The sequence below is a fragment of the Aplysia californica genome, unplaced genomic scaffold (assembly GCF_000002075.1).
Source record: "Aplysia californica isolate F4 #8 unplaced genomic scaffold, AplCal3.0 scaffold00900, whole genome shotgun sequence".
Lineage (NCBI taxonomy): Eukaryota > Metazoa > Mollusca > Gastropoda > Aplysiida > Aplysiidae > Aplysia > Aplysia californica.
Genome location: NW_004798170.1, coordinates 111,479 through 137,065, shown reverse-complemented (window position 1 = coordinate 137,065; position 25,587 = coordinate 111,479). Strand labels below are relative to the sequence as shown.

Sequence of the window (25,587 nt, the reverse complement as noted above, 5' to 3'; positions counted from 1 at the left end):
GGGGTGCTAGCCGAAGTGTACATTTCTTGATTTGATTTGATGTTAGAACGATGCGTAAGAAAGTTTTCTTTATTGTTGATAAAAGTTTGTTTTAAAATGATGCCATTGTACCTTAAGAGAGTGGACCTCTGTTCATTCGCCACAAATGAATTGAGACCTATTTCTCGAAACACTGCATATCAGACAATTATATTTATTGTGGCTCTTGCAAGAAAAATGTGTAGTTCATTCGATCCAGCTTTACATATTGAGCAATAACTTTATCATTATTCTAGCAGCTATCACAATATGTTTTGACTTGGCAGTGTGAGTTTCTGAACTTGTTTATATCTTTTACAGGTATCGCACACCAAATCATTTTGATTTTGAGGACTTGGAACGGAAATACTGGAAAAACGTCACATTTGGCCAAGCAATCTACGGAGCTGACATCAACGGCTCCATCACAGATGACGACCAGGATTACTGGAACATAAACCGCCTGGGCACCATCTTGGACCACGTGAAGGATGACTATGGCATCAAGATTGAGGGTGTGGTGACGGCTTACCTCTACTTTGGCATGTGGAAGACGACCTTCGCCTGGCACACAGAGGACATGGACCTATACAGCATCAACTACCTCCACTTTGGTGCCCCCAAGTCCTGGTATGCCATACCGCCGGAGCACGGACAGAGGCTGGAAAGACTGGCTCAAGGTGAGACTCATGAGTCTCTTTAGTTTTAGTTTTTGTAGGGTTTTACAGCGCTCGCAACTGCATAAGGTCATTTGAGCGCCAAGGGGTAGATGTCGACAGAAAAGTCCAAATGGGGAATCAGGCTTACTCTGCTCACCTCTCTAGCCTCAACAGCACAAAGTCTGCTTTGACTATGAAGGCACCCAGGAAAGAGCAGTTCACAAGAGAGTGACAAACATACAAAAGAAGTAGAGGAAAATGAAGATAGTAAAGACGAAGAAAGAAAAAGCAGCAGTTCCCTGTTGCCGTCCATGACATTAATGAATCAGCCCATCTACAATTACAGTTCTACTCTGCATAAGAACATAGTTAATGTCCCATCTTTGGAAATGGCCTAAAGACACTTCAGTCAGTAGCACTGCCGGAGGGGGGGGGTGTCGAGTCTCTGCATGTGTTGTGGAATGCTTGTTGCTAAATGGGAGAGTTACAATTCTTTATAAATATGTGTTGGAGAAATTCTTGAGGGGGAAATGGGAGGGTCGAGGATCAGTTTGCATTTTGTAGAAATGTTTGAGGTAGGGGTTATGGGTTTTTCACGTCATGTTGAAGACAGGCCTGGGACAAAATGGGAAGGTCACATATCTGTTGTGTGTGTGTGTGCCAGAGAAATGCTGGAAGCAAAACAGAAGGGTTAGGGTTGCTTGAGGTAAAACTGGAGGGTTACAGATTTTTTCACATGTGGAAGAAATGCCTGGGACAAAGCAGGGCTGCCTGATATTACGAATTTATTGGAATTGTTACGATTTTTATGAACATACAGTCTAACACCCCTGATTCCATTTTATACAAAAATCGGCTACCCCAACTGCACTGCATATCTTCCTGGTTTATAGGGAATGAATAATAGAAACACTACAAGACCCGGACAGTCTACATCACTACGTCACGTGCAGCTGTCTTACTTTAACAGTATTAGCACCCTCTTTGCACTGAGCCTTTGTTGTTGCTCATTGCCACTTTGCCCTTGGAAAAACATTATTAAACTTTAGAAGTGCCAAAGTCTGGAGTAAGGCAAAGATTAGATTTACAAGGTGTTGGAAAATTCCTGCCCTTTTGCATCATCACACTTGTTTACGTTGAATTTAACAGTACTGTACTACAGCCCTGTCCTTTACACCCCATTGAAGAACATTTTCCATGGCCATATTACGAATTTCCAAGCCAGTTTACTAATTTTCTATCTATTTGATTACTAAAACATTGGTGGGTGGGCAGACACAGAAAAGATGGGACAGTCGCAGATCTTAATGTGTTGGAGAAATGCTTGAGACATGATATAGAGAGGGTTAGAGATCCTTGAGGCATGATATAGAGAGGGTTAGAGATCCTTGAGGCATGGTATAGAGAGGGTTAGAGATCCTTGAGGCATGATATAGAGAGGGTTAGAGATCCTTGAGGCATGATATAGAGAGGGTTAGAGATCCTTGAGACATGATATAGAGAGAGGATTAGAGATCCTTGAGGCATGATATAGAGAGAGGATTAGAGATCCTTGAGGCATGATATAGAGAGAGGATTAGAGATCCTTGAGGCATGATATAGAGAGGGTTAGAGATCCATGAGGCATGATATAGAGAGAGGGTTAGAGGTCCTTGAGGCATGATGTAGAGAAGGTTAGAGATCCTTGAGGCATGAAATACAGAGAGTTAATATGCATGCACACTCACACTTACGCACACCCACACTCGCACTTGTTTTAAAAATAATTACGTTGTATTGCGAGAAGCAAGTTCCGCTCGATAGTACTTATACTGGGTTAGTGTATTTTCTTTTTTTTTCTTTTTTTGTCCTTCTTTGTCTTTGTATTGCCTGATTTTTGGTGAAAATATCTGGAATTGACCCAGAATCTACTTGAAATAGGAAATTTGAGGTAGAGGCAGCTCTGAGTGAGTTGATTCAGACCTTATGAAAACATCATGAAATTAAAGAAAAGGTTTGGCCAACCTGTGTCTCTCTGGAGAAATTGTAGGGGCCTGTAGATATGCCAGTGAATTTTGCCAAAATCGTTATTGAAACTGGTCTTTAAATGAATAGGCTGTCAAAAAGAAGACCATAAATCTAACTTTCCTCTCTCATGAAGTCTTTTTTTATTGCTTGTGATGAGGAGTGGTGTTTTGAAATATGGTCTTTCTTTTGTTTCTATCCTATCTGAGAAGGGACTCATTTATCATTTATGTGTGACTATTATTGATAAATCATATTGTCGGCAGAATAAGTGAAGAGTGCAAAATTTTTCTAACCGATAGGAATAAAGTGGACTGGGGTTTGGCATTTTGTGGAGCCTTTTCATCGTAAATAGCAGTCCAGTTTTTGCACGACAGTTACTTAGTCAATTCTCAATGGTGTCTCCTGTCAAATCATTTGGAAAACATTGATTCTGCCACGGTCCTTACTAAAGCATTGGCAAGATTACTTTAAATAGTTCTTTGTTTAGAATTTTGTTGTTATTCTCCTCAGGTTTTTTTCCAAGCAGTTTTTCAGAGTGCCCTGCATTTCTGCGACATAAGATGTCGATGATATCACCTCATATATTGAAGAAGTATTCTATCCCGGTCAATAAGGTATGTAGTCCACATAAGACTGAAGAGATTCTTTTAAATGTGTGATAGTCTCCTTTGTCTTGCTCTTATGATCGTGATTGGGGGGAGGGGTAATGAACGTGGTGTATGCTTTTGATGTGTCAACCATAGGAGTACGAGATGGTGTTTAAAAGATTGCTTCTTGCTTGCAGTTATTTTGTTGCTTTGTTCATAGACAGGTATAGATTTATTGCATCTTCTTGTGGGGCCATCTTTTGAAGAATATAAGTTGTGTTCAATCAGTGGTGGTTGAGAAAGCTATGTTTCGGTTACGGAGCAAAAGGCAAATAGGTGAGGATGAGCTTGGCATAGGTTAGAGTGGTTCTTACAAACAGTACTAATACTACCACATAAGAAAAATTATACCATAAGTTAGGCTTTTGTTTGGATGTAGTATGATAATATGTTAATTAGAATGTTCAAAGTTTGTGCCCTTGATGAGCATTTTCATAACCGCACTTTCCCCACACAGCATGCAGTGTGCAAAAGATTTGTCCCCACGCCCCAGGAAGCAGATGGCGGTATATCAGTTATTAGTCCGACTCCATACCTGTATCTCTGCCAAAAACTCTCCGATTTGCGTGAAGTTTTCAGGACATTGGGAAAATTGAATGTGACAATTGCACATGTTCATCAAAATAAGAATAAGAATCGAAACTTAAAACATTAGCACATGATCACCCGAGTCCTCATCATGATGATACTTGACTTTTAAAAAGTATTCAAGCCTAGTTCTGCCTGACATTTTTCAAAATATTTCCCCGCCAGTTGTTGCAAAGTGATATCTATCTGTGCTCAAAGGTCAAACAAACCTTTCAGGAAGGAAGTTATAACTTTACCAAGTGTGCATGTCTCAAAGGAGATCAATCCTCCGTTTTTGTTGCTGTATGTGAGGCTTCGTGGTGAAACCAGGTGTTTGTCAAAACAATGACATCAAAGAAAGCTTCATTTTTCCAATGGTTTGGCCTTTTTTTTCGAATTTTTGTTTTTTGGCTCACCGCCTTTTATGTCCCTTTGGAAATACATTTTTGTGTGGATTTTACTGGAAAACGGTGATTAAACGCACGTAAATGGTAAATTGTCAGTGTCCCAGTACTTTCAAGCTTTGGAAATCACCAAACTTTGACCGCCATTTTCTCGCTAATTTCATCTTTGAAACCAGATGGCCCCCATATTTTTCAATGCAAATATCTCGACTTTGGCTCAAGATTGATGGGTAGTTTTTTCATCGAAAGCAAGAAAAATGAACAAGCTTTACAATGGTATCAATAACTCCACATGCCCAAAAATTGACAAGCGCCTGATTCTACCATGTCGTGGCACATATTACACTGCTCATGCTATCGATCGGTGTCCTGTGGGGTAAAGGAAATGAGATAACTTCTCACCATTGCTGATCAGGGGAAGAGAAGTGAGATAGGTTCTTACCATTGCTGATCAGTGGAAAAGTGTTTAAAAAGGTTGCTCGAAGGACTTCACTTGTAGATCTCATTTTTATTACTTTATATTTGTTTGTTTGTCTTATTCTTCTCTTTCATCATTTATATGCTTGTTCCCCTATCCTGCTTCAATAAACAACTAAGTGTGTGTATGTCCTCCCCAACTGAACAGATCACTCAAGAGGCTGGTGAGATCATGATCACCTTTCCATACGGGTACCACGCTGGCTTCAACCATGGGTTTAACTGTGCAGAGTCAACAAACTTTGCGTCGGAGCGATGGATAGAGTACGGCAAGAGGTGTTTGCAGGTAGGCTTCAGTGCTTGCATATTTCTTTGTTGTTGTCTCTTGGGTCTGTGCTTCTTCTGACAAAATGGTGAATAGACTTAAATGGTATTAGTGTAATTCTGTTGAGTAATTGGTAGTTCCTACTACTTTGCTGTCCGTCTTGTTCCTGATGGTGTTTTGCTTTTATCTGGCACTAAATGGCCGTTATTATGTCAGAGCAAACTATTAATTGACTTTGCAGGTACATTCTTTTTGATACTGGAATGGTCTGAATATGTTTATGAATGTTTTGTGACAATGTAAATGTATGATGGTTTAAAGAAATGGGGGGGGGGGTGTCAAGTTGTGGTGTTTTGATATTCTGGAAAATGGAATGTCTTTGTTGGGGGGGGGGGGGGGGGGCTGCATATGGTCCTCAAAGATATTAAAATGTTTTTGTTTTTACAGCTTAAACTTTTTTTATGACAGCAAATGCAACATTTGAAGTTTATTTTTTAACCTCATGTGCTTACTTCCCACAGTGTATTTGTCGAAAAGACGGTGTGAAGATTTCCATGGATATCTTTGTTCAGAAGTATCAACCCGAACGTTACGAGCTGTGGAAAGCAGGCAAGGACATAGCGCCACACCCAGAAGGACACAAGGACGGGAACCGTTTGAACAGCAACAGGTGAGACGTCTCTCTCTGTCTCTTGTAGATATATCTGTGCTTTGATTGTCAGCTCCACTCAATCACAAGAGCCAGTGTGATTATCAATGGCTTGTTAAAAGAACTGTATAGATTTTTACTAATGACTTATTCTTTTGTTTTTGTTTTGGTAATAGAGCCAGGTCATATATATGACCTGGATGACTGAGAACAACTTTTATACCAGCACTTTTAGGTATTGATTTTTTACCACGTTTATTTATTCCTCTAGGGGAAATTTAGTTTCCATGGCACCTAGTGTATACAATAATTATATTTTACTAACATGCTATTGCCATTCTCCATGTGCTGTATTGTTGTGACCGGTTTATTTAGCTATGAGTTAGTTTAGTAGAGGTTTCATGGCGCTCGCACAGGCATAAGGTCATAAGAGCGCCAGAGCTAAGGGTATTTGATGGTGCTTTAACACTTTGCCATCACAAGCGTTTAGGGGGAAATCCAAAGAAACTAGGTGATAAGCATCGCCGATTGGCGTTTTGTGACGGGAGCGAAAGTAAAGCGTTGTTGCCGATCGACGAGATGTGACTGCATAGTGTTGAAACACTCGCCAGTGACCATACGCTGCTTCCTCGACATGTGTTTGGCATGATGTCTAGTCTTTAGCTCGCTAACAAAGTGGATGTGGGTGGTTGGTGGGTGCTCTGGTGTGGTTTGCTCCTTCTTTCCTATCATGCCCCTGGAATTACCCAGGAATTTGAATAAATCGTCGAGATCCGGAGTGCAACGGGAATTTGAAGAAATCTGTAAATTGCCCCGTGAAAGACCCAGGCAAATACATAAAAGTTCTTGAATATTTGAAAACCAAACCCGATAACGTCCTTGAGTTCATTTTTGCCGGTCGCGATTGTGATATAATATTTATTCGACCTTTCCCGGCCTGAGAGTACGTTACATGCGCACATGCGGTAATGGCGGCAACAAGTGGAAGTATGTGTGATACCGAAGCTCGATCGGGAAAATCAAGATCTGCTTTCGCTTTCGTTACCACCCAGAAACTTGCCGGTAGGGCCTATAGTAGTCTGATAACACCACATTTGTAACATGCAGGCTCTGCATTACAAACGCTGTGTTGCCATGAAAATAAATCATTTATCCTGTGCTGTCACTTGTGTGAAAAAAACAAAAGAAAAAGAAAGTTATACAAGCTTCTTGTCGGGCTCGCCATCGTGACCGGTCATTGAACCTGTGCGTTTTCGTCACATTGTGAGTATCGGCGATGGTTGAGTTCACCAAAGTTCATGTAAAGTTTGAGCGCTGCGAAGTATAGGACTCGGGAATGGGAGGATTATTGATTTTTTTAAAAAGATGCAGGCGGGGGGGAGGGGGGGGGGGGGTTTGAAGGAATGATCTCTCTAGATCTCTCTGCAAAGGGCGCGTTGGTGCACATTCCTTGTGTGGAATCGGGATCCATCATACTCAAATCGTCTAAGCCGTGTTCTTTTTACTAAAGGGTTCCCGTTTCATTGTGTAGGTGATAGTAAATTATATGTATTGTATATTTTAGCTTTCTGTTCAAGATTCGCAGATTTTCAGTGTCACTGCATCTTGCCCTCCGACAGTTCTTACACCTTTCGCTCTGAATAAGTCTACTTGAGCCATTCATGTTATTACTCTACTTTGAGCTAGAGTAATAATTTTTGTCTTTCACGTTTATTATATAAACCTTGACACCCCAACTGGTTCTTGACGGTGGATATTCCTGTTCTAGGCCTTTTCTCAGGCTCAAAGTAAGATTCATTTGTATATAGTTTATATAGGCGAATATGATGAGGGGAAAATATAAATAAGTTAGAACAGACTGAAAAGTCACAGTATCCCAGTGCCACACTGACATCATGTTGTTGACTGGATTCAATGTACCTACATGCATGTGTGTGTAAATATTATATATAATATATAAATGGAGCATGCACTGTCGTTATGTAACATTCTCCCTGGAGAATGGATGAGAACCCCCCCCTTGAAAATTGAGAAGCCGGGTTGGCAGTCACCCTGGGAACAGTTTTTCTAGGAAAATCGAAACTATGAATATGATATTATGATTCCTTTCGGACAAGTGTTTTTTTTTTAATAGGCTTTCGTCATGAATTTCTTGACCAAATCTCCTTGAATTTTAACAATTTCTCCTTGAAACCTCCTTGAAAACTCCTTGAATTTGATGGGAAGTTCATGGCAGGAAACCTGTTGATTGAAAGTCCCCCTTCTGATTATTTTCTACATTTACTGATGAATTCGAATTCCTCCGCAACCCTTTTTTTTGTGGTTTTGTGTAACCAAAAGTCCTTGTCCCTGCAGTTTGTACTTTTCCAGTGGTTTGAAACACGTTTTACTGCTTGAAAATTTATGATCTTTGCATAAGCCAATGGTAAGCATTGTGGATGAATAAGTCGTCCAATAACAGCAGGGGTTTATGTTATGTTCCCATTTAAAAAAAAATTTTTTTAATTAAGTTTTGAAAACTTAATGATTGATCAAAACAAATTTATTTGATTGGTGTATAGTAATAATCACTTTTTTCCTTGTCTTTTTTTCTCTCTTCGTGAATCTAAAGGTCTTCCAAGAAAAAGATTGAAGCGAATAGCTCTGGTACAGCTCACTCCCGTCGCCACCCGCTGAAGGACGATTTTACCGCGGAGTCTGTCAAAGAGGTATCTGCCAATGGGTCTTCTGATGCTCCCAAATCTAAATCCCACAAGTCCACCAAAAAAGTTAAGCCACAGCTTCCTTCAGGGGACTCGTCTGGAGACGGCCAAACTGCCCCGAAGAAGAAACCCAGGAAAAAGAAGGCAGCGGAGGGTCCGACTGGTCAGGAGGTCCCAGCGAAGAAAGGGAAACAAAGCGCTTCCAAGAGTAAGAACTCTAATGTGATGGTTCCTACAGCAGCAGCAGGGAACTCTCTCAGCCCAGTGAAAAGCCATGTGGTGCCGCTGACAGCAACGAGTGTGTCGCCAAAGTCGGAGGAGGATCAGAAGCCACAGGCCTTGGTGAATCAGGACGAGCTTGTGAAACGCTCAAAGATTGATGAGTATCTGAAGTTACCGAAACCTCTTGAAGAATCAAAACCGTCAAGCTTTCCAAAAGGCATCTCTGCTTTTCAAGAGGCGTTCATGAAATCCCTAGTGCCGTCTGGAGGTGAAGTAAAGCAGGAATCCGCAGATTCTTCCTTGGCAGCATCTGTGAAGAAAGAGGTCTGTAATGGTTTTTCAGGGGAACAACTGAAAGCGGAGTTGCTGAAACCCGTTCCCAGTCAAGTAAAGAATTCCCCTCAGAGTGTTACTCCTCAAGGGGAGAATGGTGGAAGATATCAAGGCAGCACAGTTCTTCAGGGCCCTCAGACTTCGGTCAACATCCCCGTGTCTTCTGGGGTTCCTGTCAACCCGACCAGCATAGGCACTGCCCAGATGGAGCACAAGTCGGCTGGCACAACGTCTGGTGTACCTGTAGCGGGTGTGGTGCTCCCAAAGAAGATCCAGCCTCACCAGCTGCTCCGAGGCGGCCTCAAGCCCCACGAGCTGCTTCGTTCGGCGGGTGAGCCGTGCGGTGCGGTCACACTACAGCACAGACCTCCCCAGAGCTCAGCCAGTCAAGCGGCCTCGCTGGCTTCGTTCCCCGCGACTGCCGTCACTCCATCGCAACTTCCGTTTGTGGCCGATTCGGGTGTCTCTGTACGTAAGGCTGGTGCTGTGGGCTCTGCGATGTCGCTGCCAGGGAGCGGTCCCATGACAGTTGTTGAGAAGCCACAAGTGCATGCTGGTCATTTCTCCCCGCCGCTGCTGTCCCAAGCTTCTCCCCATAACACTGCTCAGTGCAACCAGTTGCCGATGTCTGGGGTTGGTCAGTCCACCGATGGCCATCAAGTGTGGGGGGCGCGACCTTCCTGGATGCCCAAGCCCACCAAAGTGGAGGGTGGCGTGTGGGGGGCTCTGAGGGCCGAGAGTGAAAGGACCAAAGTGGCTGCCACCGTGCAGCAGAATGATGGTGCTGGACAACTGGTAAAACTGGCGGGGAAAGCTGTGCCCAGTGTGAAGTCTCCTGTAACAACACAGCCAGGTCCCACAGCCGGTCTGGTTAAGCTGCCAAATGGTCAGATTGTGAGTCTAACAGACGGTCGTCAACTACCGATACAGCTTGCTAGTGTCTCCCAGCCTGTGCCTCCCAACAATCTCGCAAACACTCCGGTGCAGGTGTCGTCCAATGGTTTTGGTTCCAACAAGGCTACCTCGTATTTCAATCCCCCCTCTACCAACAACTCACAGCCACAGTTTGCGAGTCAAAACACCACGGCCTCTATCCTTAACGGTTCTTTTCAAAGACAAAACACAAATACACTGGTGGCACCACCGTCAGTACAGGAGAATTTTCTACAGCTCAAAATGGCCAATGGGAGGCAAGATGCTGCTCCCTGTGTCCAAACCTCAAATGTCACTTCTCCAGCAGGACTCCTCCCCCAACCACAGGCTCATCTCACCCAGCCTTCTGTCATGAATGTGAGAATAATCCGTTCTCCCGAGAGTAGCATGGGATCTCAACAGATATCTGGGAGTAACATGGGATCTCAACAGATATCCGGGAACAACATGGGATCTCAACAGATGCCCAGGAACAACATGGGATCTCAACAGATGCCCGGGAACAACATGGGATCTCAACAGATGCCCGGGAACAACATGGGATCTCAACAGATGCCCGGGAACAACATGGGATCTCAACAGATGCTCGGGAACAACATGGGATCTCAACAGATGCCCGGGAACAACATGGGATCTCAACAGATGCCCGGGAACAACATGGGATCTCAACAGATGCCCGGGAACAACATGGGATCTCAACAAGCGCCTGGGAATGCCCCTAGTCAGCAGCCTGTGATAAGTGGAGTGCAGAACACATCTTTGCCAGCTCCTGTAGGTACTGGTTTCAATGGTAGTTCAAACCAGTCTGGATCTGAGTTTTTCAGGGTCTTGCCACAGAATGGCTCTGTACAAACAGCTCCAGCCCAGCAGTTTGTGAACACCTTAGTAGGTCGGACTGGCACACAGCTTGGACTCAACCAGAACCAGATTGTCGTGGGTCCCTCGGGACAGCTAACGGTCGTCACCTCCTTGCCTCAGTCAGCTTTCCAGGCTTTTCCTTCGCAAACTTTTCACACCAGTTTGCCCCTGAAGTCGTTTATGGGTCAGATCATAGGTCAGCGAGGGGCTGTACCCCAGATTGTTGTGAACCCGGGCCAATTGGTGAGCGGGACCAATGGGAGTACAAGCCAAGAGACAAAGGATTCGAATGCCTTTCAGTTTGTGCCTCAAACTGCTCCTACCACGATCAAAGTTCAGGCTCCTGCACCGCCCACTCAAGCGTTTGCATCTTCCCCAGCCTCTGCTGCTGGCAGCCTACAGACTGTAGCTACTAGTGTCCCTCAAAGCACTGTGATCAAGGTCCGTGGAAGTGGGGGTTTGAACATCTCTCCAGCGCTGCCAAGGCCAGACTGTACACCCATTGTGTTCTCAAACTCCCTGGATTCTGTTGGCACCGAAAGGAATCAGAAACCAACTTCGCAACTCTTGAATACTTTGTCGAGTGTCTCCAACACCGAGTCACGGGTACGAGAGATACTCGCTCAGGCCCAGCGGACTGCCCTTTTGCAACAGCAGGAAATAATGAACACTCCGCTGGCTGAAGCTGCCAAGAGGAAGAAGCAGAACCCCGGCCAGAGGAGCAAACCATCTGCTGGCAAAGCTAGTTTGTCCAAGGTCGCATCTCGATTTGTGGCTGCTCCCACTGTCTCTGCTTCCTCCTCACAGTGTACCGTTTCTGTCGCTGAGACTCTGCTGCAGATGGCTCAGGGAGGAGTCGGGACCAACAGTCTCCCCACCACATCCCTCGGACTCCTCTCCTCCAACTCCTCCAGTAAGGAAGATCACGTGCACCTGCTGAATATAGACTCCAATGTGATCACTGTTCACAAGACCTCTTCCCCTAGCTTGCAGGGCGTGGTGGCACCACCCGTACTTGTCAGCATGCAGTCGAGCACACCCTTATCGGGCGCCCCCCTGTTGTTCCCTCAGACCGATGTGCATGGTGCTGACCATTCCTTTGCCCCTGAGTTGACCCCTCAGAGGGGAAAACCAGACCTGCCCGTCAACCAGCAGAAGTCCCGCCCCCCGTCCCTGTCCCCTGCCCTCAGTGACAGAATGCCCACACTGACCCCTTTCCAGTCCCCTGCTGTGACTAATGGTGACAATATACCACTTCCCATTGACAATCCCTTGTGTGCTACCTTGGAGTCCTTCCGCCCCACATCTTCGTTATCCTCTACGTCGTCTTACCAAGACATTTTTAATTCTGCCGAGCTAAGAAATGATTTATCCATGCCTGAGTTGCGACAGCCGTCTCTAGATGGCCATCCCTCATCTAACCTGACTCAGCTCGCCCCAATGAAACATTACTCCCCCACTAACCCTTCGACTTCCTCGTCTGCCTCGCCCGGTCTCGGAGATCTCCACATCCACACGGGATCGTCGTTGTCCTCTGACCAACTGTTCCCACAGCTCTCCCCCCACATCGAAGAGCACCACTACGCAGCTGTCGGCATCCCTCGATCCCACGGGCAGAGCGCCGGGACAGGGAAGCGCCCGGGGAAAAGCAGGTCTCGGAAAGCCGCCAAAACCAAACCTGACCCTGACACGACCCCTAAGCAGCAGTCCGTGGATCTTCCTGCGTGCAGCCAGCCCCCCGAGATGCCTCGTCTGTCCCCACAGGTGAGAAGCTCGTGGCCGTCAGATCTTTGTCTCTGTGACCCGGCCAGCACTGACCCCAACTGGGTCATCTCACCACCTTCAGTCCACCATCTCACTACTCCTTTGAGCTCTCTTTCTCCCCGGCCCCGTGTCCTAGTCCCCTCCTTCCCTGAGCCCAGTGTAGCCATGGCCTCAAGGCAGCTCATCCCCCAGCCTATCATCACCAGCACCAGAGTAGCCCCTTCTAGTCGTTACCCCCCTCTTACATTGCCGCCACAGCAAGCCAAACAACACAGTAAGAGAAAAATCAAGCTGGGACAGGAGCAGTTGCGACAAACTGTCGAAGCAAAACGATTGCATGCTAGAACCCAGAAGTTGAGTCAAAGCGGGCCAAAGAAAGTGAAAAGTAATGGGTCAGCAAATGAAGAAGCCCCTCTGGCTGGGCAGGAATATGGTACCCCTCCAGTCTTGATGCCAGAAAGTTTTTCTTGCACCTTAGAAGAAGAGAGGAGTACGCCTCCCGAATTAGTTATGGTTCAAGACCACGTTGCGACCTCTGCTCCTCCAAGCACGTCCGACCTAGGGTTGCTAGACGAACTGTCCTTGAGCAAAGGTAACAAGGTATAGGTGTCTTGCTATTTTGTCAAAATTTTCAGTGTTAGTTTTTCCCACCACTTTTCGGTGTTGAACCCTCCTCATGGTGTAGTTGTGTTGACAGTTGAATGTTGTGTGCACCCTGCATCCTTTAGTAACCTGTAGTAGCCTTGAAGGTGGGAAAGTTGCATGGACCTTTAGTCTGGGAAGAGTAAATGGGGCCTTACACTGTCCTCTCCCATTTGGGCTCTTTTAGTCCTAGTGACATAGGAGTATGAGCCCTTTGTAGTAGTTGCCATGAGGGTTGCATGTGGCCTTCTTCCAAACACTGGAATTTGCATGGTCCCTGTATTTGAAGATGAAGTTTGACCAAGGCTTTTATTGACAAAGACACGTTTTGCACGTGTGTTTTTTACGAAGAGAACCTGTTATCCTGTATTTGAAGACATGAAATTGGAATGAGACCTGTTGCCATGAAATTGTGTAATGTGCCTTGGCTTTTTCGCTATGAAGACTTGAGATTTGCATGGCTTTTTTTGCTTTGAAGACATGGCCATTAGAACCCCTTTTTCTAGGGCCGATATAAAACATGCCCTGAACCGTCTGGCAGTGAAGGTATCAAATGAATAAATTTGATTAATAAATGAAGCATGAAGGCCTGGAGTTTGTGTTGGGCTTTCTAGCCTTGGAAGATGTAACATTCTGTGTCAGCTTGAGAGGGGGGGTGGGGGTGGGCATGGAGAACTCTGGAGATGGTTGGACTGTGTCTAAACATAGCACTGGTCATGATGGTTCACCCTCTAGAATCTAAAGAGCTTCCTCCAAAATTTGTTTGCATAATTACGAAACTGACGCTGACAAAGGAAACTGTTTGGTTTCTAAAATGAGACATTTTCAGTTCAAAATATTCTTTGCTTCAATTTGTACGCATGATGTGTCTGTCCCCTGCTAAAAATGATATTTAATGCATAATATAGCTGTCACCATAGACACTTCAGTATTTTTCTTACAATCTCAACTAGAGGGGTGAACCATTTTGTTGTGTAGCATCTTTGTCTTTGAGTGAAATAATATAGGATTTGGTGTTTTGATGTTGTGGCGCTCCCTGTGTAGAATGTATGTTTTGCCATCATTTATGTCAGACCTCCTTGGTGACAGTATTTGCACGTTTCTCGTATTTGTCTATGTATGCATGTGTGCTTTTCTTTTTTTCCTCAATAAAGTTGCCATGGCATTTTCTTACTGTTTCATATTGTTCCTGTGGTGGTGATTTTTCTTTTTTCGGTGTTGTTGGACACTGTCTAAATTTGAATTGGTTGTGGTGATTGCTATTATTTATTTTATTTAATTTCTGTTGACATTCCCTTTCTTTCTTAGTTTTCCCTTCTTTGGCCTCTTTTTTACTCGGAGATTCCTTTGTAGCATAACCTTTTGTTGTATGGAAGTAGAAGTACTAATATTTTACTGAAAATGCTAACATAGGAATTAACAATGGTAATACTTCGAAGTGAATAATTTGTGGTCCTTGTCACAGAATTTTCTTCTAGATTTGTAGTGATAAAAGAGGGATGGGTGGGGTGGGGGGCATCTGCGAGTAATGTCCTGTATTTATGGATAGCTTCAGGGGTGGAACACTGAAGGTATATCCCTGTTGGTCATCTACCTGGTTTTTCTCCTTTGGCATTGTATGACAGTGTATCGCTAAAGATTTTTTTGTTGTAAATTGTAATTTTTACTAAGTGAGAAGATGGCATTTTCCTCAAATATAATTAAAAAAACAAGTCTGCTGCCCCCCACCCCCCAATCAAAAAAAAAAAATAAATCAAGGCAACTGATGGTAAAAAAACCAAAGCTGTCAAGTACTCCCTATTAGAAAAAAAGAAAATAAATAACTAAAAATGTTTCAATATACGTTTTTTGTGTCATTATTTCTATTTCTCTTCCCTTTGCCTTGTGCTTTGCATGTGTGTAACTGGAAGGTAGCACCCATTCTCTTGTTTCCTGTCAGTTGGCATGCTAAAGTAGACTTGACACCTCAGATATTTACCAGTACAGTGGAACATCCTCTAACAGCCACCTGTACAAACTACCACTTCCCACTTCTCTCCTTGTTTAAAAAAAAGTAAAAACATGTATTTTAACACTATCTGTACGCCCTGGGGTCATTTTTGTACCCCCGGGGTTGTAATGGTTTTATTCATCACATTTTAGAATACTTCTAATACGAAGATCTCGTTGAAACTTTCAGTATTTCTCAAAAAATCATTTTGATAGACTGCTATGCAAAGCGTGAGGATCGGATTAACAAGTAAATTTCCTCTTTGGAAGTGGTGGCACAGAGTTTCCCAGGTCGTATGGATATGATAGTAAAACACAAGGTACGGATAGGGTTAAAGACATTGTCCCAGACCTCCACTTGCCTTAAGACAGCCACTTTTTTCAACAATGGGTGGCCTTCATGGGCAATTTCGACTACGCATATTTGTATTTTAGGAGGTTTATCATAATATTGTGTATATTGATGACCTAGGCACAAACCATCTTAGTTTCTCTCTGATGCTTTTATGCTTTATTTTTAATTAACAAACAAAAATCCCCATTTCACCCTGTCAGTTTATATAACAGTCATCAGACCAATATTAATGTGCTATACCACCATTTGTCTCACTGTGAGTCAAGTAAAAAATCACAATGATACAGACTTGTCCTTACGTATAAAGTAATGACTAAACAGACATGGTTTGTTTATGAGGCTGTCAAGATACAGTGCAGCCTCTCTATAACGATCTTCGATATAACAACATCTTCTGTATACATGGGGCCCAGGTCCCGATTTTTTGCTTTTATCATAAGTAATGTTTTTGGTTGCCTCTTTATAACGACATTTTTTTGGGGTCCCGACAATGTTATTATAGAGAGGCTGCACTGTAGGCTTCAGAAGGAAGTGTCTAGTCTTCTTATGTCAATGTAGATGTCAGAAGGGAAACTGCATGCAACAGTTGTTTTTCCTTGCTTGCTATTTGGTGAAAAGATGTTTAGAGATAAGGAAGTGAACTTGGTAAAAGATTTTCTGTTCTGTCCATACTGTTTATACTCGCTTATAGCACAACCTGATGAATAATACGAGGGACTGACTTTGACTCCCAAATGGACCTATTTTTGTAGGTCGCGTGTGTAATATGGGGTGAATTTTTTTTACGTGCTGGAGGAGACTCGGTGTGTGTGAAATAAAGTGCTGGAAATCTATAACTGCAAACCGGCAGGAAAGTTACTGTGGTCTTTCGAGTATGCAACAATTTTCAGCTTGAAGCCTGCCTTGTAACCCATCACTCTTCCACTTCGTTGTGGCCTTCATGACTTGAAATGCTAGTAGTAGTATAATACACACCTGCTGAGTACTCAGATAAAACCCGAGCCCTCTAATTCTTTTTTTTTTCCTTTGGAAGAACCCCGATCAGATTTGCGTAAAATTCTATTTTTTTCTTGAATTCAGTTTGCTGGTCATATTGACCTTATCGTTAATAATGTGAAAATACACAGGTTTATTTGCAATATTTGCACAACTTTTTGTGAAAGAGGTGAAAATACACATTTTTATTGGCTTGTATTTGCAATTCTAGTTTATTTGCCTCAATCATTTCCTAACGTAATCTGAATCTACTGGGGTTTGGAGACTTTTACTTTCCCCCCCCCTGAACTTTGATTTTGAGAGAGTTTCTGAGGTCAGAGGAAATCTATTTATGGTTATGGAGGGGTTAGCTGGCATGTCTGATCATATTTATTTGGACACGTTCCCCTTTGTTGGGCTTGGTCCTGTCTGTATGTTGGGTGTATGATAAGCGAGTATAGATTTTAGACCTCATTTGTGTTGTTTTGTAAGCGGGTATATACAGTCTTTGGTAATGGACAGAAGACAACATCATATTTTTAAAAGTACTCTTTCTTCTTAAGAAAGAAAAAAAACCACTGAAAAAATAATTCTATTTCTTTTTAAAGTTATTCGACAGTACATTAAACATTACATTGATAAAGTTTGATATTGCTTACAAATGAAACAATATACTTGCAGATATGGTAGTGTAAAAAACATGATTACATATTTCAGGCATCTTTAACTATCCAAAAAAGAAGACACATTGTGAACATTGGAAATTTGAGGCGTCCATAAAATCAGTATCCTATGAAGTTAGATTGTAATACCTTGAAGGTTGTATGAGTTAAGTTAGGGAGGTGTTTGTCTGACCTTTGTGACATGGTCGTTTAGATTGTAATATTTGGAAGGTTGCATGAGGTATGGAGGTGTTTGTCTGTAATATTTGGAAGGTTTTATGAGTTAGGCAAGTGTTTGACCTTTGTTACATGGTCGTTTTATGAGTGTGGGAGCTGTTTGTCTGACCTTTGTGACATGGTGGTTTTCCAGGCTTGGAGCCAGCTGACCTCTGCTGTCTCCAGTGAGACGGACAAAAAGAGAAAGAAGAAAGCGGGGACGGCAGGGCAGGCGAAAAAGCGAAACTTGAAAACCGCGAAGGACAGCACGGCAGCTCTGGGTGGCGAGGGAGAAAATATTGTCTGTGAAGCGTTGCAAGAGGTGTCACCTCTTGATAACAGCCACCCACAGTTGCCGGGCAACCCTGCGGCCGCAACAACAACTACAACAGCAGGAGGGCATAATACCGTGACTGATGGTGAGACTTTAATGATGTGGTTTTCCTTTCTGATTCTGATATTCCTCTTATTGTTACTTCAAGACTGACGCGTTATGTGCTTAGTTTTACGAGCACCTATGATGGAATAGCTCTGTGGGTGGTTGGCAGGTGCTCTGGTGTGGTTTGCTTCTTTCTAATCATACATCTATCGTCCTGATCTCTCCTCCCTTCTTTTTTGTGTTTGGTGTTGCAAGTGCCCTGAAACTCTTACTAAAAGTAAACTCTCTTGTAACAACTCTAATCTTGGGCACTTATGTGACCTTATTGTGTTGTAAGTGCTGTCAAACTTTTACTAAGTGGGTGGTTGGTGGGTGCTCTGGTATGGTTTGCTCCTTCTTTCCTATCAAACATCTATCATGGGTGGTTGGCGGGTGCTCTGGTGTGGTTTGCTTCTTCTTTCCTATCAAACATCTATCGTCCTTATCTCCCCTTCTTCTTTTTTATGTTTGTTACTCTCTTGTAACACCTCTAATCTTTTGGCGCTCATATGACCTTATGCAGTTGCGAGCGCAGTAAAACCTCGACTAAAACTTAAACTAAAACATCTATCATCCTTATCTCTCCTTTTTTGTGTATGTTACTCTCTTGTAACACATCTATTCTTCGGCACTTGTATGACCATATTGTGTTACGAGTGCCGTAAAACTTACAAAAAAACCCAAACAAAAACAAACTATATAAAACAAACAATTTCTATGCTTCTGTCTGGTGTACAGACCTGGCTGGCGAGCGGCCATTGTTCTCAGGCCTGGAGGAGGCGTGGGCCCGACCGGTCAACAAGTTGTGGAAGTGTAGTCCCCCGGACGAGGAGGCCGTGCGCCACTACAACTTAGTCATGTCCACGCGAAGTCCCCACTGCACCGTGTGTTCCCTGTTCCAGAGAGTCAACGTGAGTCTTTTTGTTCTTCTGTCTTTGGTGTCATCTTGATAATCGAAGTAGACTTTGTGCTGTTGAGGCTAGAGAGGTGAGCAGAGTAAACCTGATTCCCTGTTTGTACTTCTCTAAAATCACCTACATTTTCTATATGTGTAACTCTCCAGTAATATTTTAGATCTTCAGTATTTATATGACGTATTAGTGTTGCAATTGCTGTAAAGCTCCTACTACTAGAATATACTACAATAGCATGTTAATACTGGTGTCGCGGTCAGGCTGTTCGCTTGGTAGGCAGAAGACGTGGATTCAGTCACGGTGTGTTTGTGTGTGGGTGTGTTTGTGTGTGTATGTATGTGTGTTTTTGGGTGTGTGTGTATGTGTGTGTGTTCCCATCTACTGGGATTCTATATCCTACTCTGTCTGTGTTGAGCTTCAACAGGCTGGGTCAAGTCAGCCAGCTTTCCAAATTACCTAAATTATGTTGTTGGGGGGGTGTATAAAACCTAAAAGAGCATGTGATTTTATTCCTCAACAGATGGAGACCGAGCTGGATCTGTTCACGAGTGATTGGGGGGGGGGGGGTTATAAAACTTGTACAACATAAATAAAAGAGCATGTAATTTTCTTCCTCATCAGACGGAGACCGAGCGGGATCTGTTTATGCGAGATGGAAAGGGGGGGGGGGGGGGGGGGTATAAAAATTGTACAACATAAGTTTGTTAAAATGTGATTTTCTTCCTCATCAGACGGAGACCGAACTGGATCTGTTTACGAGTGATGATATCCTGCAGGGGGCGCCGTCAATCCCGTCCCGGTCCCTGCCAATGACCCCTGAGGCCTCGTTTGCCGTCAGTGCCTCCAACAAGACTCCGTTCTGCGACTACTCCCCGGTGGACGATGACGGTCTCAGTGCCTTGTTGACCTGTAGCAGGTGTTGCGTCTGTGTGCACGCAAGTACGTCTTGTTCTGTTTTATTTTGTCCTTTTTTTACTTGATTGTTGGTTTGTTCAGTTGGTTTTACAACTCGGGGGCGGGTAGGATGTCTCTGCGCATTCCTGCCCCCCACGGGTCGTGCCACTGACTGAAGTGTCTTCAGGCCATTCCCAAAGGGGGACATTAACATGTTCTTATGCACAGTAGAATTATTTATGGGCTGATTTATCAATGTCATGCTCATACTGTGCCGGAACAACATAGGTGGAACTGCTGCTTTTTCTTTCCTAATCCGTACTATTGTCATTTTTCCTCTACTTCTTTTTTATGTTAGTCGAAGCAGACTTTGTGCTGTTGAGGTTAGATAGGTGAGCTGAGTAAACCTGATTTCCTGTTGAGACTTCTTTGTTGACATCCACCCCTTGGCGCTCATATGACCATATGCAGTTGCAAGCGCCGTAAAACCTTACTAAAACTAAAGGATGGAACACTAGCAGACCAATTGGTTCAGAAAGTTGACGTTAACGCTGTGCTGTGTACTGTGTTCCCTTTCAGTCTTAAGTACTCACTGTGAATTCAATGTCCCTTCCCTTCAACAAGTAATCCATTTCCTGACACTCAGTATATTTTTTATCTCCCCTACAGGTTGCTATGGTGAGCTACAGTCCGTTTCTCCTGCCGACTGGCTGTGTTCTGCGTGCCGTTCTGTGGAGAATATGAGTAATTTAGTGAGTATCTTAGCATTTCCCACAGGTACAATAAAGTACCATCCTATCATCTTATCTTGTGGGGAGGAAATGTGGTCTAGAAGTGCTCGCCTCTCATGTCAAAATGTACCGGGTCGGAAACCAGTCAGTATCTTCATGTTCAATTTTATCTTATGCTTCTATTTTTTTTCTTCTTCTGCTACCTCTTCCTTGCCTCTTTTCTCTTCTTCATTCAATCTTTTCTTCTTCTCAGTTTAAAAAAAACAACTAATCACTCTCTCTCGTATCTCCTTGTGCCTCCACACCCGTGATCTTAAGGCAGGTAAGATGGAACATCTAGTAAAAAAATATATAAAAGGTTCTATTCCCATGATTCCCATGATATGGTGGGTTTTTTTAACTTTAAAATTTGATTTTGTGTAAACCTGAAAACATTTGTCTTCATTTGAATCTAGCATGACCATGTACAGAGATGCCAACCCTCACGATTTTGGCGAGATACTCATGAAAACACGACCAGTCTCACGCCTCAACGATTTTGTGTACTCTCACAAAAATCAGTGGTCGGGTTAAACGGGATCTTATTCGGGATAAAAATCACTAGGACACTGGTCGTAATAATCACAAAGACTCATCATTGAATTCCGCTTCTGTTTCCGCCAAAGCTTTGATCAGTCATTTGGGCCTATTATGCCATCGCCGATCATGTATTTGGTTCTCCTCTTTTTCCGTGTGTTGAAGCATTTTGGCATTGTTACTCTAGACTCGTCTTGTGTGATTTTTGGGTTTATTGAATACCATATATCATCCGTTACGCAGTCTCACTAAAAAAATTCAAATCTCACTTAAAATTTACTTGGATCTCGCTAAAAGCTTTCATATTAGGTTGGCATCTCTGCATGTAAGTGTTGTACTGGGTTGTTCAGGATGTTGGACTTGCCATCATTATTATTGTTTTTCTTGTCTCTAGCTGTCGATGTTTTCTTTTTCAGTTCTGCGCTGTTTGCTGCCTGCGAGGAGGTGCTCTGAAGCCCACCACGGACGGCCGCTGGGCTCACATTGTTTGTGCTCTGGCTATTGGAGAGGCTTTCTTCAAGAACGTCCGAGCAAGGGCTCCCATTAACATTGCCAAGATCACAGCTGAACGCTTTAAACTGGTATGTTTTAGTTTGTTTAGTAAGAGTTTTTCAGCATTCACAACTGCATAAAGTCATATGAGCGGGCTAAACTAGTATGTGGAGACGAGACTGTTTTGGGCTGTAAGGTTGTTCTTTGACGCTGGAGACGGTTGTAATGATAAATTATAATAGAATGATGGTAGTTAAACGTTTTTGTCCAGTACATGTTCATACTCGAAAGTAGGCTCTAATATGCTTGACATCTGATTAGTTTCCCCAAGAAACCAAACAACATTTCAAAACCTTCTCAGCTTCCTACATGACTTGCGACAGTGACAATGTTTACCTTTTTTATTTGATTTAGACATGTAGGTGTTTGGGGGGGGGGTTAGTGCCACTGGTAGGTCCTTGATCTTTTCTGTTATCTTTTTATGACTTAGCTGCAGATGTGTCACTGGTAGTTTCTATATCTTTTCTTTCTGTCTTTCTATTATGTCTGTCTGTGTGTGTTCCTTTTTCCCTGCACTGAATGGCCAGTATTGCACAATTCTATCCTCTTACAGAAGGCGTCATGTTCCCGCCCCCTTGCCCTCTATTTCCAGAAATGTTCGCTATGCAGCCACAAGCTGGAGCCCTCAGTGAGCCATCAGACGGCATGTGTCCAGTGCTCCCAGGGCCGCTGCACCAAAGCCTTCCACGTGACCTGTGCCTACGCGGCGGGGGTGAAGTTTGAGATCAGCGACTGGCCCGTGCCCATCTACATCTCGTGCGCCCGCCACCTGGCCACGCAGCACCGCACGGAGCGACAGGAAGAGCTGCTGGAGCTGACCGCCGGCGACCTGGTGCTGGCCAAACACCGCAACAAGCGCTATTACAAGGCCAAGGTCGTGCACGTGCTGCGGAACAGGCTTTATGAGGTGGACTTTGACGATGGCTCCTACAGTGAGGATCTGCTGCCCGAAGACGTTGCGGTGAGAGAAGCAGGGCTTGATTTTTAACCATAAAGGATGCATAGCTGGAGTCTCTCTCTCTCTAACGCACACACACACACACACACTCACACGCTCTCTCTCTCTCTCCCTCCCTCTCTCTCTCTCTCTCCCTCCCCCCCCCCTCTCTCTCTCTCTCTCTCTTTCTTTTTTTTTACTTTCTCTCTTTCCGTCGTACTCTCCCAGGCCCGCCCCACCACCTTCACCCCTCTTTTTTGCACACATTCCCTCCCATACTGTAGCTCACTGCCCAGACCTACTATATATCCTTTGTAAAAGTTCGCGCTGGGTGACCATAATTGGCGCCATTTTGTATGATCCACTAGGTGTGCTGAGCGCGGTGCCGCGAAGAGAGAGAGGAGGGTCCATTTGTTGTAAGGTCCTTGATGGAAACGAAACTTTTTACTCAAATTTGATTGCGGATTTTAAGACTCCATACTATGCTTGTTATATGTGTGAAAATTGGTAATATTTGATCCACCAATAAGCGAGATAGCCTTCACGAGATAGCCTTCAGCTGCAGGCCCCCCCCCCCCTATTTTTGTTACACATCTCATTGGTAGGCTATCTGGGGAAATAAAAAAAATTGATTAGATCATTGCGTTTTGGATTAAAGGTAAAAAGTTTTCCCAGTATTCCGAGTATTTGTAAGAAAAACGCATGTTGTGGATAAATACTTGAGGTGTGTCTCTCACTCGCTCATCCCAAGGCTTTCCTTTTAACAGGATTGTACCTGCATCATTGGACTGCTCTGTGTTCACCGCTTTATTTTATCTTAAATTTTTTGATTCATTCAAATGTCAACTGAAGTCATTTCTGTTTTTAAATTAATAGGATGAATATTTGGAGTGATTTTCTTTTGGTAGGAACACAACGTTTTATGTAACTGTTGTATTGTATTGTAAAGTGTTCAGAGCCTGTGTACTTTAATCGGGGTTGTGCGCTATTTAAATGTCATTTATTATTTTTATTATTATTATTATTGTTATAATTATTCTCATCATGTGCTATGTTTTGTGTCCCGTGACAGGGGAGGGACTGTGTGCGCGATGGCCCGCCACAGAAAGGGGAGCACGTCCGCATCCGCTGGACAGATGGCGATTTGTACGGGGCAACTTTCCGCAGGGTCAACAAACAGGATGTGTATACCGTAAGTAGATGTATGTTCCGTCGTGCTGTGCTGATTTGAGTTTTAAGTGTTCACAGTTGTTATAAATCATATATTTTGTGTATTGCAAGGAATTGGTACATGGATGATGCAGAGAAAAAAATGGGGGCTGTGAATTGAGTAGGAAGAGCTTTGTTTTAAAGTCTGGCTTGATAGGCTGTCGAAACGTTTTGCTGTGAACATCGGAAGTATTTTTGCATGTTAAATTGATTCCACCATAACTTTTCAGTATTTATTGGCAAGTCAAAATGTGTCAAACGGTGTGCAGATGTGATGCATCTAGAGGTAGTTGTTTTCGGAGTCGTGTGTGAGTTGATGGGAGGTGCTGACTTAATAAGAAGGAGTTGGCGGTTAGTGGGTACCACGGGTAAATTCCACGTTCCCCCTGTTGTTTCTGTCTGATTCTCTGTCTTACTCCTCCCCTGTACTAAGTGACAGGTATTAAGTGGATGTGCTTGTCTTTGCTCGAACAGACAGAATGATCTGAAGATGGTATTTGTGTCCCCAGATTGAGTTTGAGGACGGCTCTCAGCTGCAGGCGAAGAGGGAAGACCTGTGGGCGGAGCATGAAGAAATCCCCAGATATGTGCTCACCAAAGTGGTGAGTTGACCAGGCACCACTTTACCTGCGGAATTACTAGATTACTAGAAGTACTAGCAACTGAAGGAGGGTCTCCATTATCTGCTAAAAATTCTGCAAAAATTAGTGAATCTTGGTTTGAAATGGTTGATTTGGCCGGAAGGGTTGGGGATCTGAACAAGAATCAGCCCCGCAAGATGAAAATTGCTTTCCCTTTTAAATCTTTTTCTTTCCAAGTGGACCCAAATTTTTCAAAGTAAATAATACTAGAAAAGAAATATATATGCTTGTTGACAATGATATTTGAACAGCAAGGTCTTTTTAAATGTTTTGAGGTCTAGAAATATTCTGTATTCATCTGTGACATCTCAGATGATTCAGAGTTAATTTTTCCTTCCTTTTCAATCTGTTTGTGTTTGTCTAATTTGGTGAGGGGATTCTGGGTGAATACCACGTCTTGTCTTTTCCCGTTTTTTTGTTGTTGTCAGCCATTCTTATTGTTTCCCTGCACTGAATGACAGTTACTGTGTTATCTTACTTCTTTTACTATGCAAACAGAACAAAGAGTTAATTGTGAGTGAATTAGGGTAATGAGAGAGTAAAATCTTAAGTGAAATAGAGTAATGTGAAAGTAAAATCTTAAGTGAAATCGAGTAATGTGAATGTAAAATCTTAAGTGAAATAGAGTAATGTGAAAGTTAATCCTGAATGAAAAAGAGGTAATGCGATCATTAATTCTGAGTAAAATAGGGTATTGTGAGAATTACTTGCGACAGGAGTGCAATAACGCTGCTTGTTATGTGTTTCTATCTCTACAGTCGGAGGCCACGGAGAGCAAGTCGAGGCAAGGTGACGGGCAGCTGGGGCAGGACGGGAGGCGAGTCAAGAGGAAAGTCAACTACAAGATGTTGGGCTACCAAGGAGGCCTTAGCCTCTGAGACATCTCTTTGTGGGAGACTTCTCCCGTATTTCCCTTACTTACTTACTTGGTTGGAGAATAGACATCATTGCAGGCGGTACAATGCCATAGCTGCTCCGCCCTCCTCTCCAGGATCCATGAAAGGGTCTGCCTGCTGATTGTGCCAGTCAACAGCTGGTTGGATATTCTTCTCGCTTTTCCACGCAGGTTGCTGTCTCTCCTCGATCCTCTAGAGACATCAGCTTCCCTTAGTCTATCCATTGTGTGTGAAGTGGTACCTTCATCCTCTCTGTGGTCGTTTAACCAATACTGTCAATGCTATCATGACTGTTGATGGATCTAATTGCTTAGTGCCGCCAATTTCAGCCTGGCTGGCGAGCTTATCAGTACATTCATTGCCTTGAACTCCTGCACGACCAGGGCTAAAGATCAGACCTCATTTCCCATAGCGATATTTTCTGGATGAGGCCCAGTGTCTCATAGTTGTCGTACTGCTGTGTACCTTGAACCTT

At 43.5% G+C, this 25,587-nt stretch overlaps 1 protein-coding gene across 5 annotated transcripts in view; it reads left to right on the top strand.

The window, feature by feature from the left end:
* Positions 1-25,203, top strand: part of LOC101863626 — a 35,121-nt gene extending 9,918 nt beyond the window's left edge. For 3 of the 5 annotated variants that reach the window (XM_005110495.3, XM_005110494.3, XM_013089221.2), the window contains exons 4-17: positions 340-698; positions 3,195-3,298; positions 4,928-5,065; positions 5,566-5,714; positions 8,305-13,105; positions 17,499-17,763; positions 18,501-18,673; positions 19,408-19,615; positions 20,240-20,322; positions 21,294-21,458; positions 22,022-22,390; positions 23,439-23,558; positions 24,085-24,177; positions 24,975-25,203. In XM_005110495.3, the coding sequence (XP_005110552.1) occupies positions 340-698; positions 3,195-3,298; positions 4,928-5,065; positions 5,566-5,714; positions 8,305-13,105; positions 17,499-17,763; positions 18,501-18,673; positions 19,408-19,615; positions 20,240-20,322; positions 21,294-21,458; positions 22,022-22,390; positions 23,439-23,558; positions 24,085-24,177; positions 24,975-25,094 (7,147 nt within the window). In that variant the 3' untranslated portion in view covers positions 25,095-25,203. The remainder of the gene's footprint in view (positions 1-339; positions 699-3,194; positions 3,299-4,927; positions 5,066-5,565; positions 5,715-8,304; positions 13,106-17,498; positions 17,764-18,500; positions 18,674-19,407; positions 19,616-20,239; positions 20,323-21,293; positions 21,459-22,021; positions 22,391-23,438; positions 23,559-24,084; positions 24,178-24,974) is intronic. The other 2 variants (XM_035972910.1, XM_005110498.3) reach the window with 2 other exon arrangements.
* The last annotated feature ends 384 nt before the right edge of the window (positions 25,204-25,587 follow it).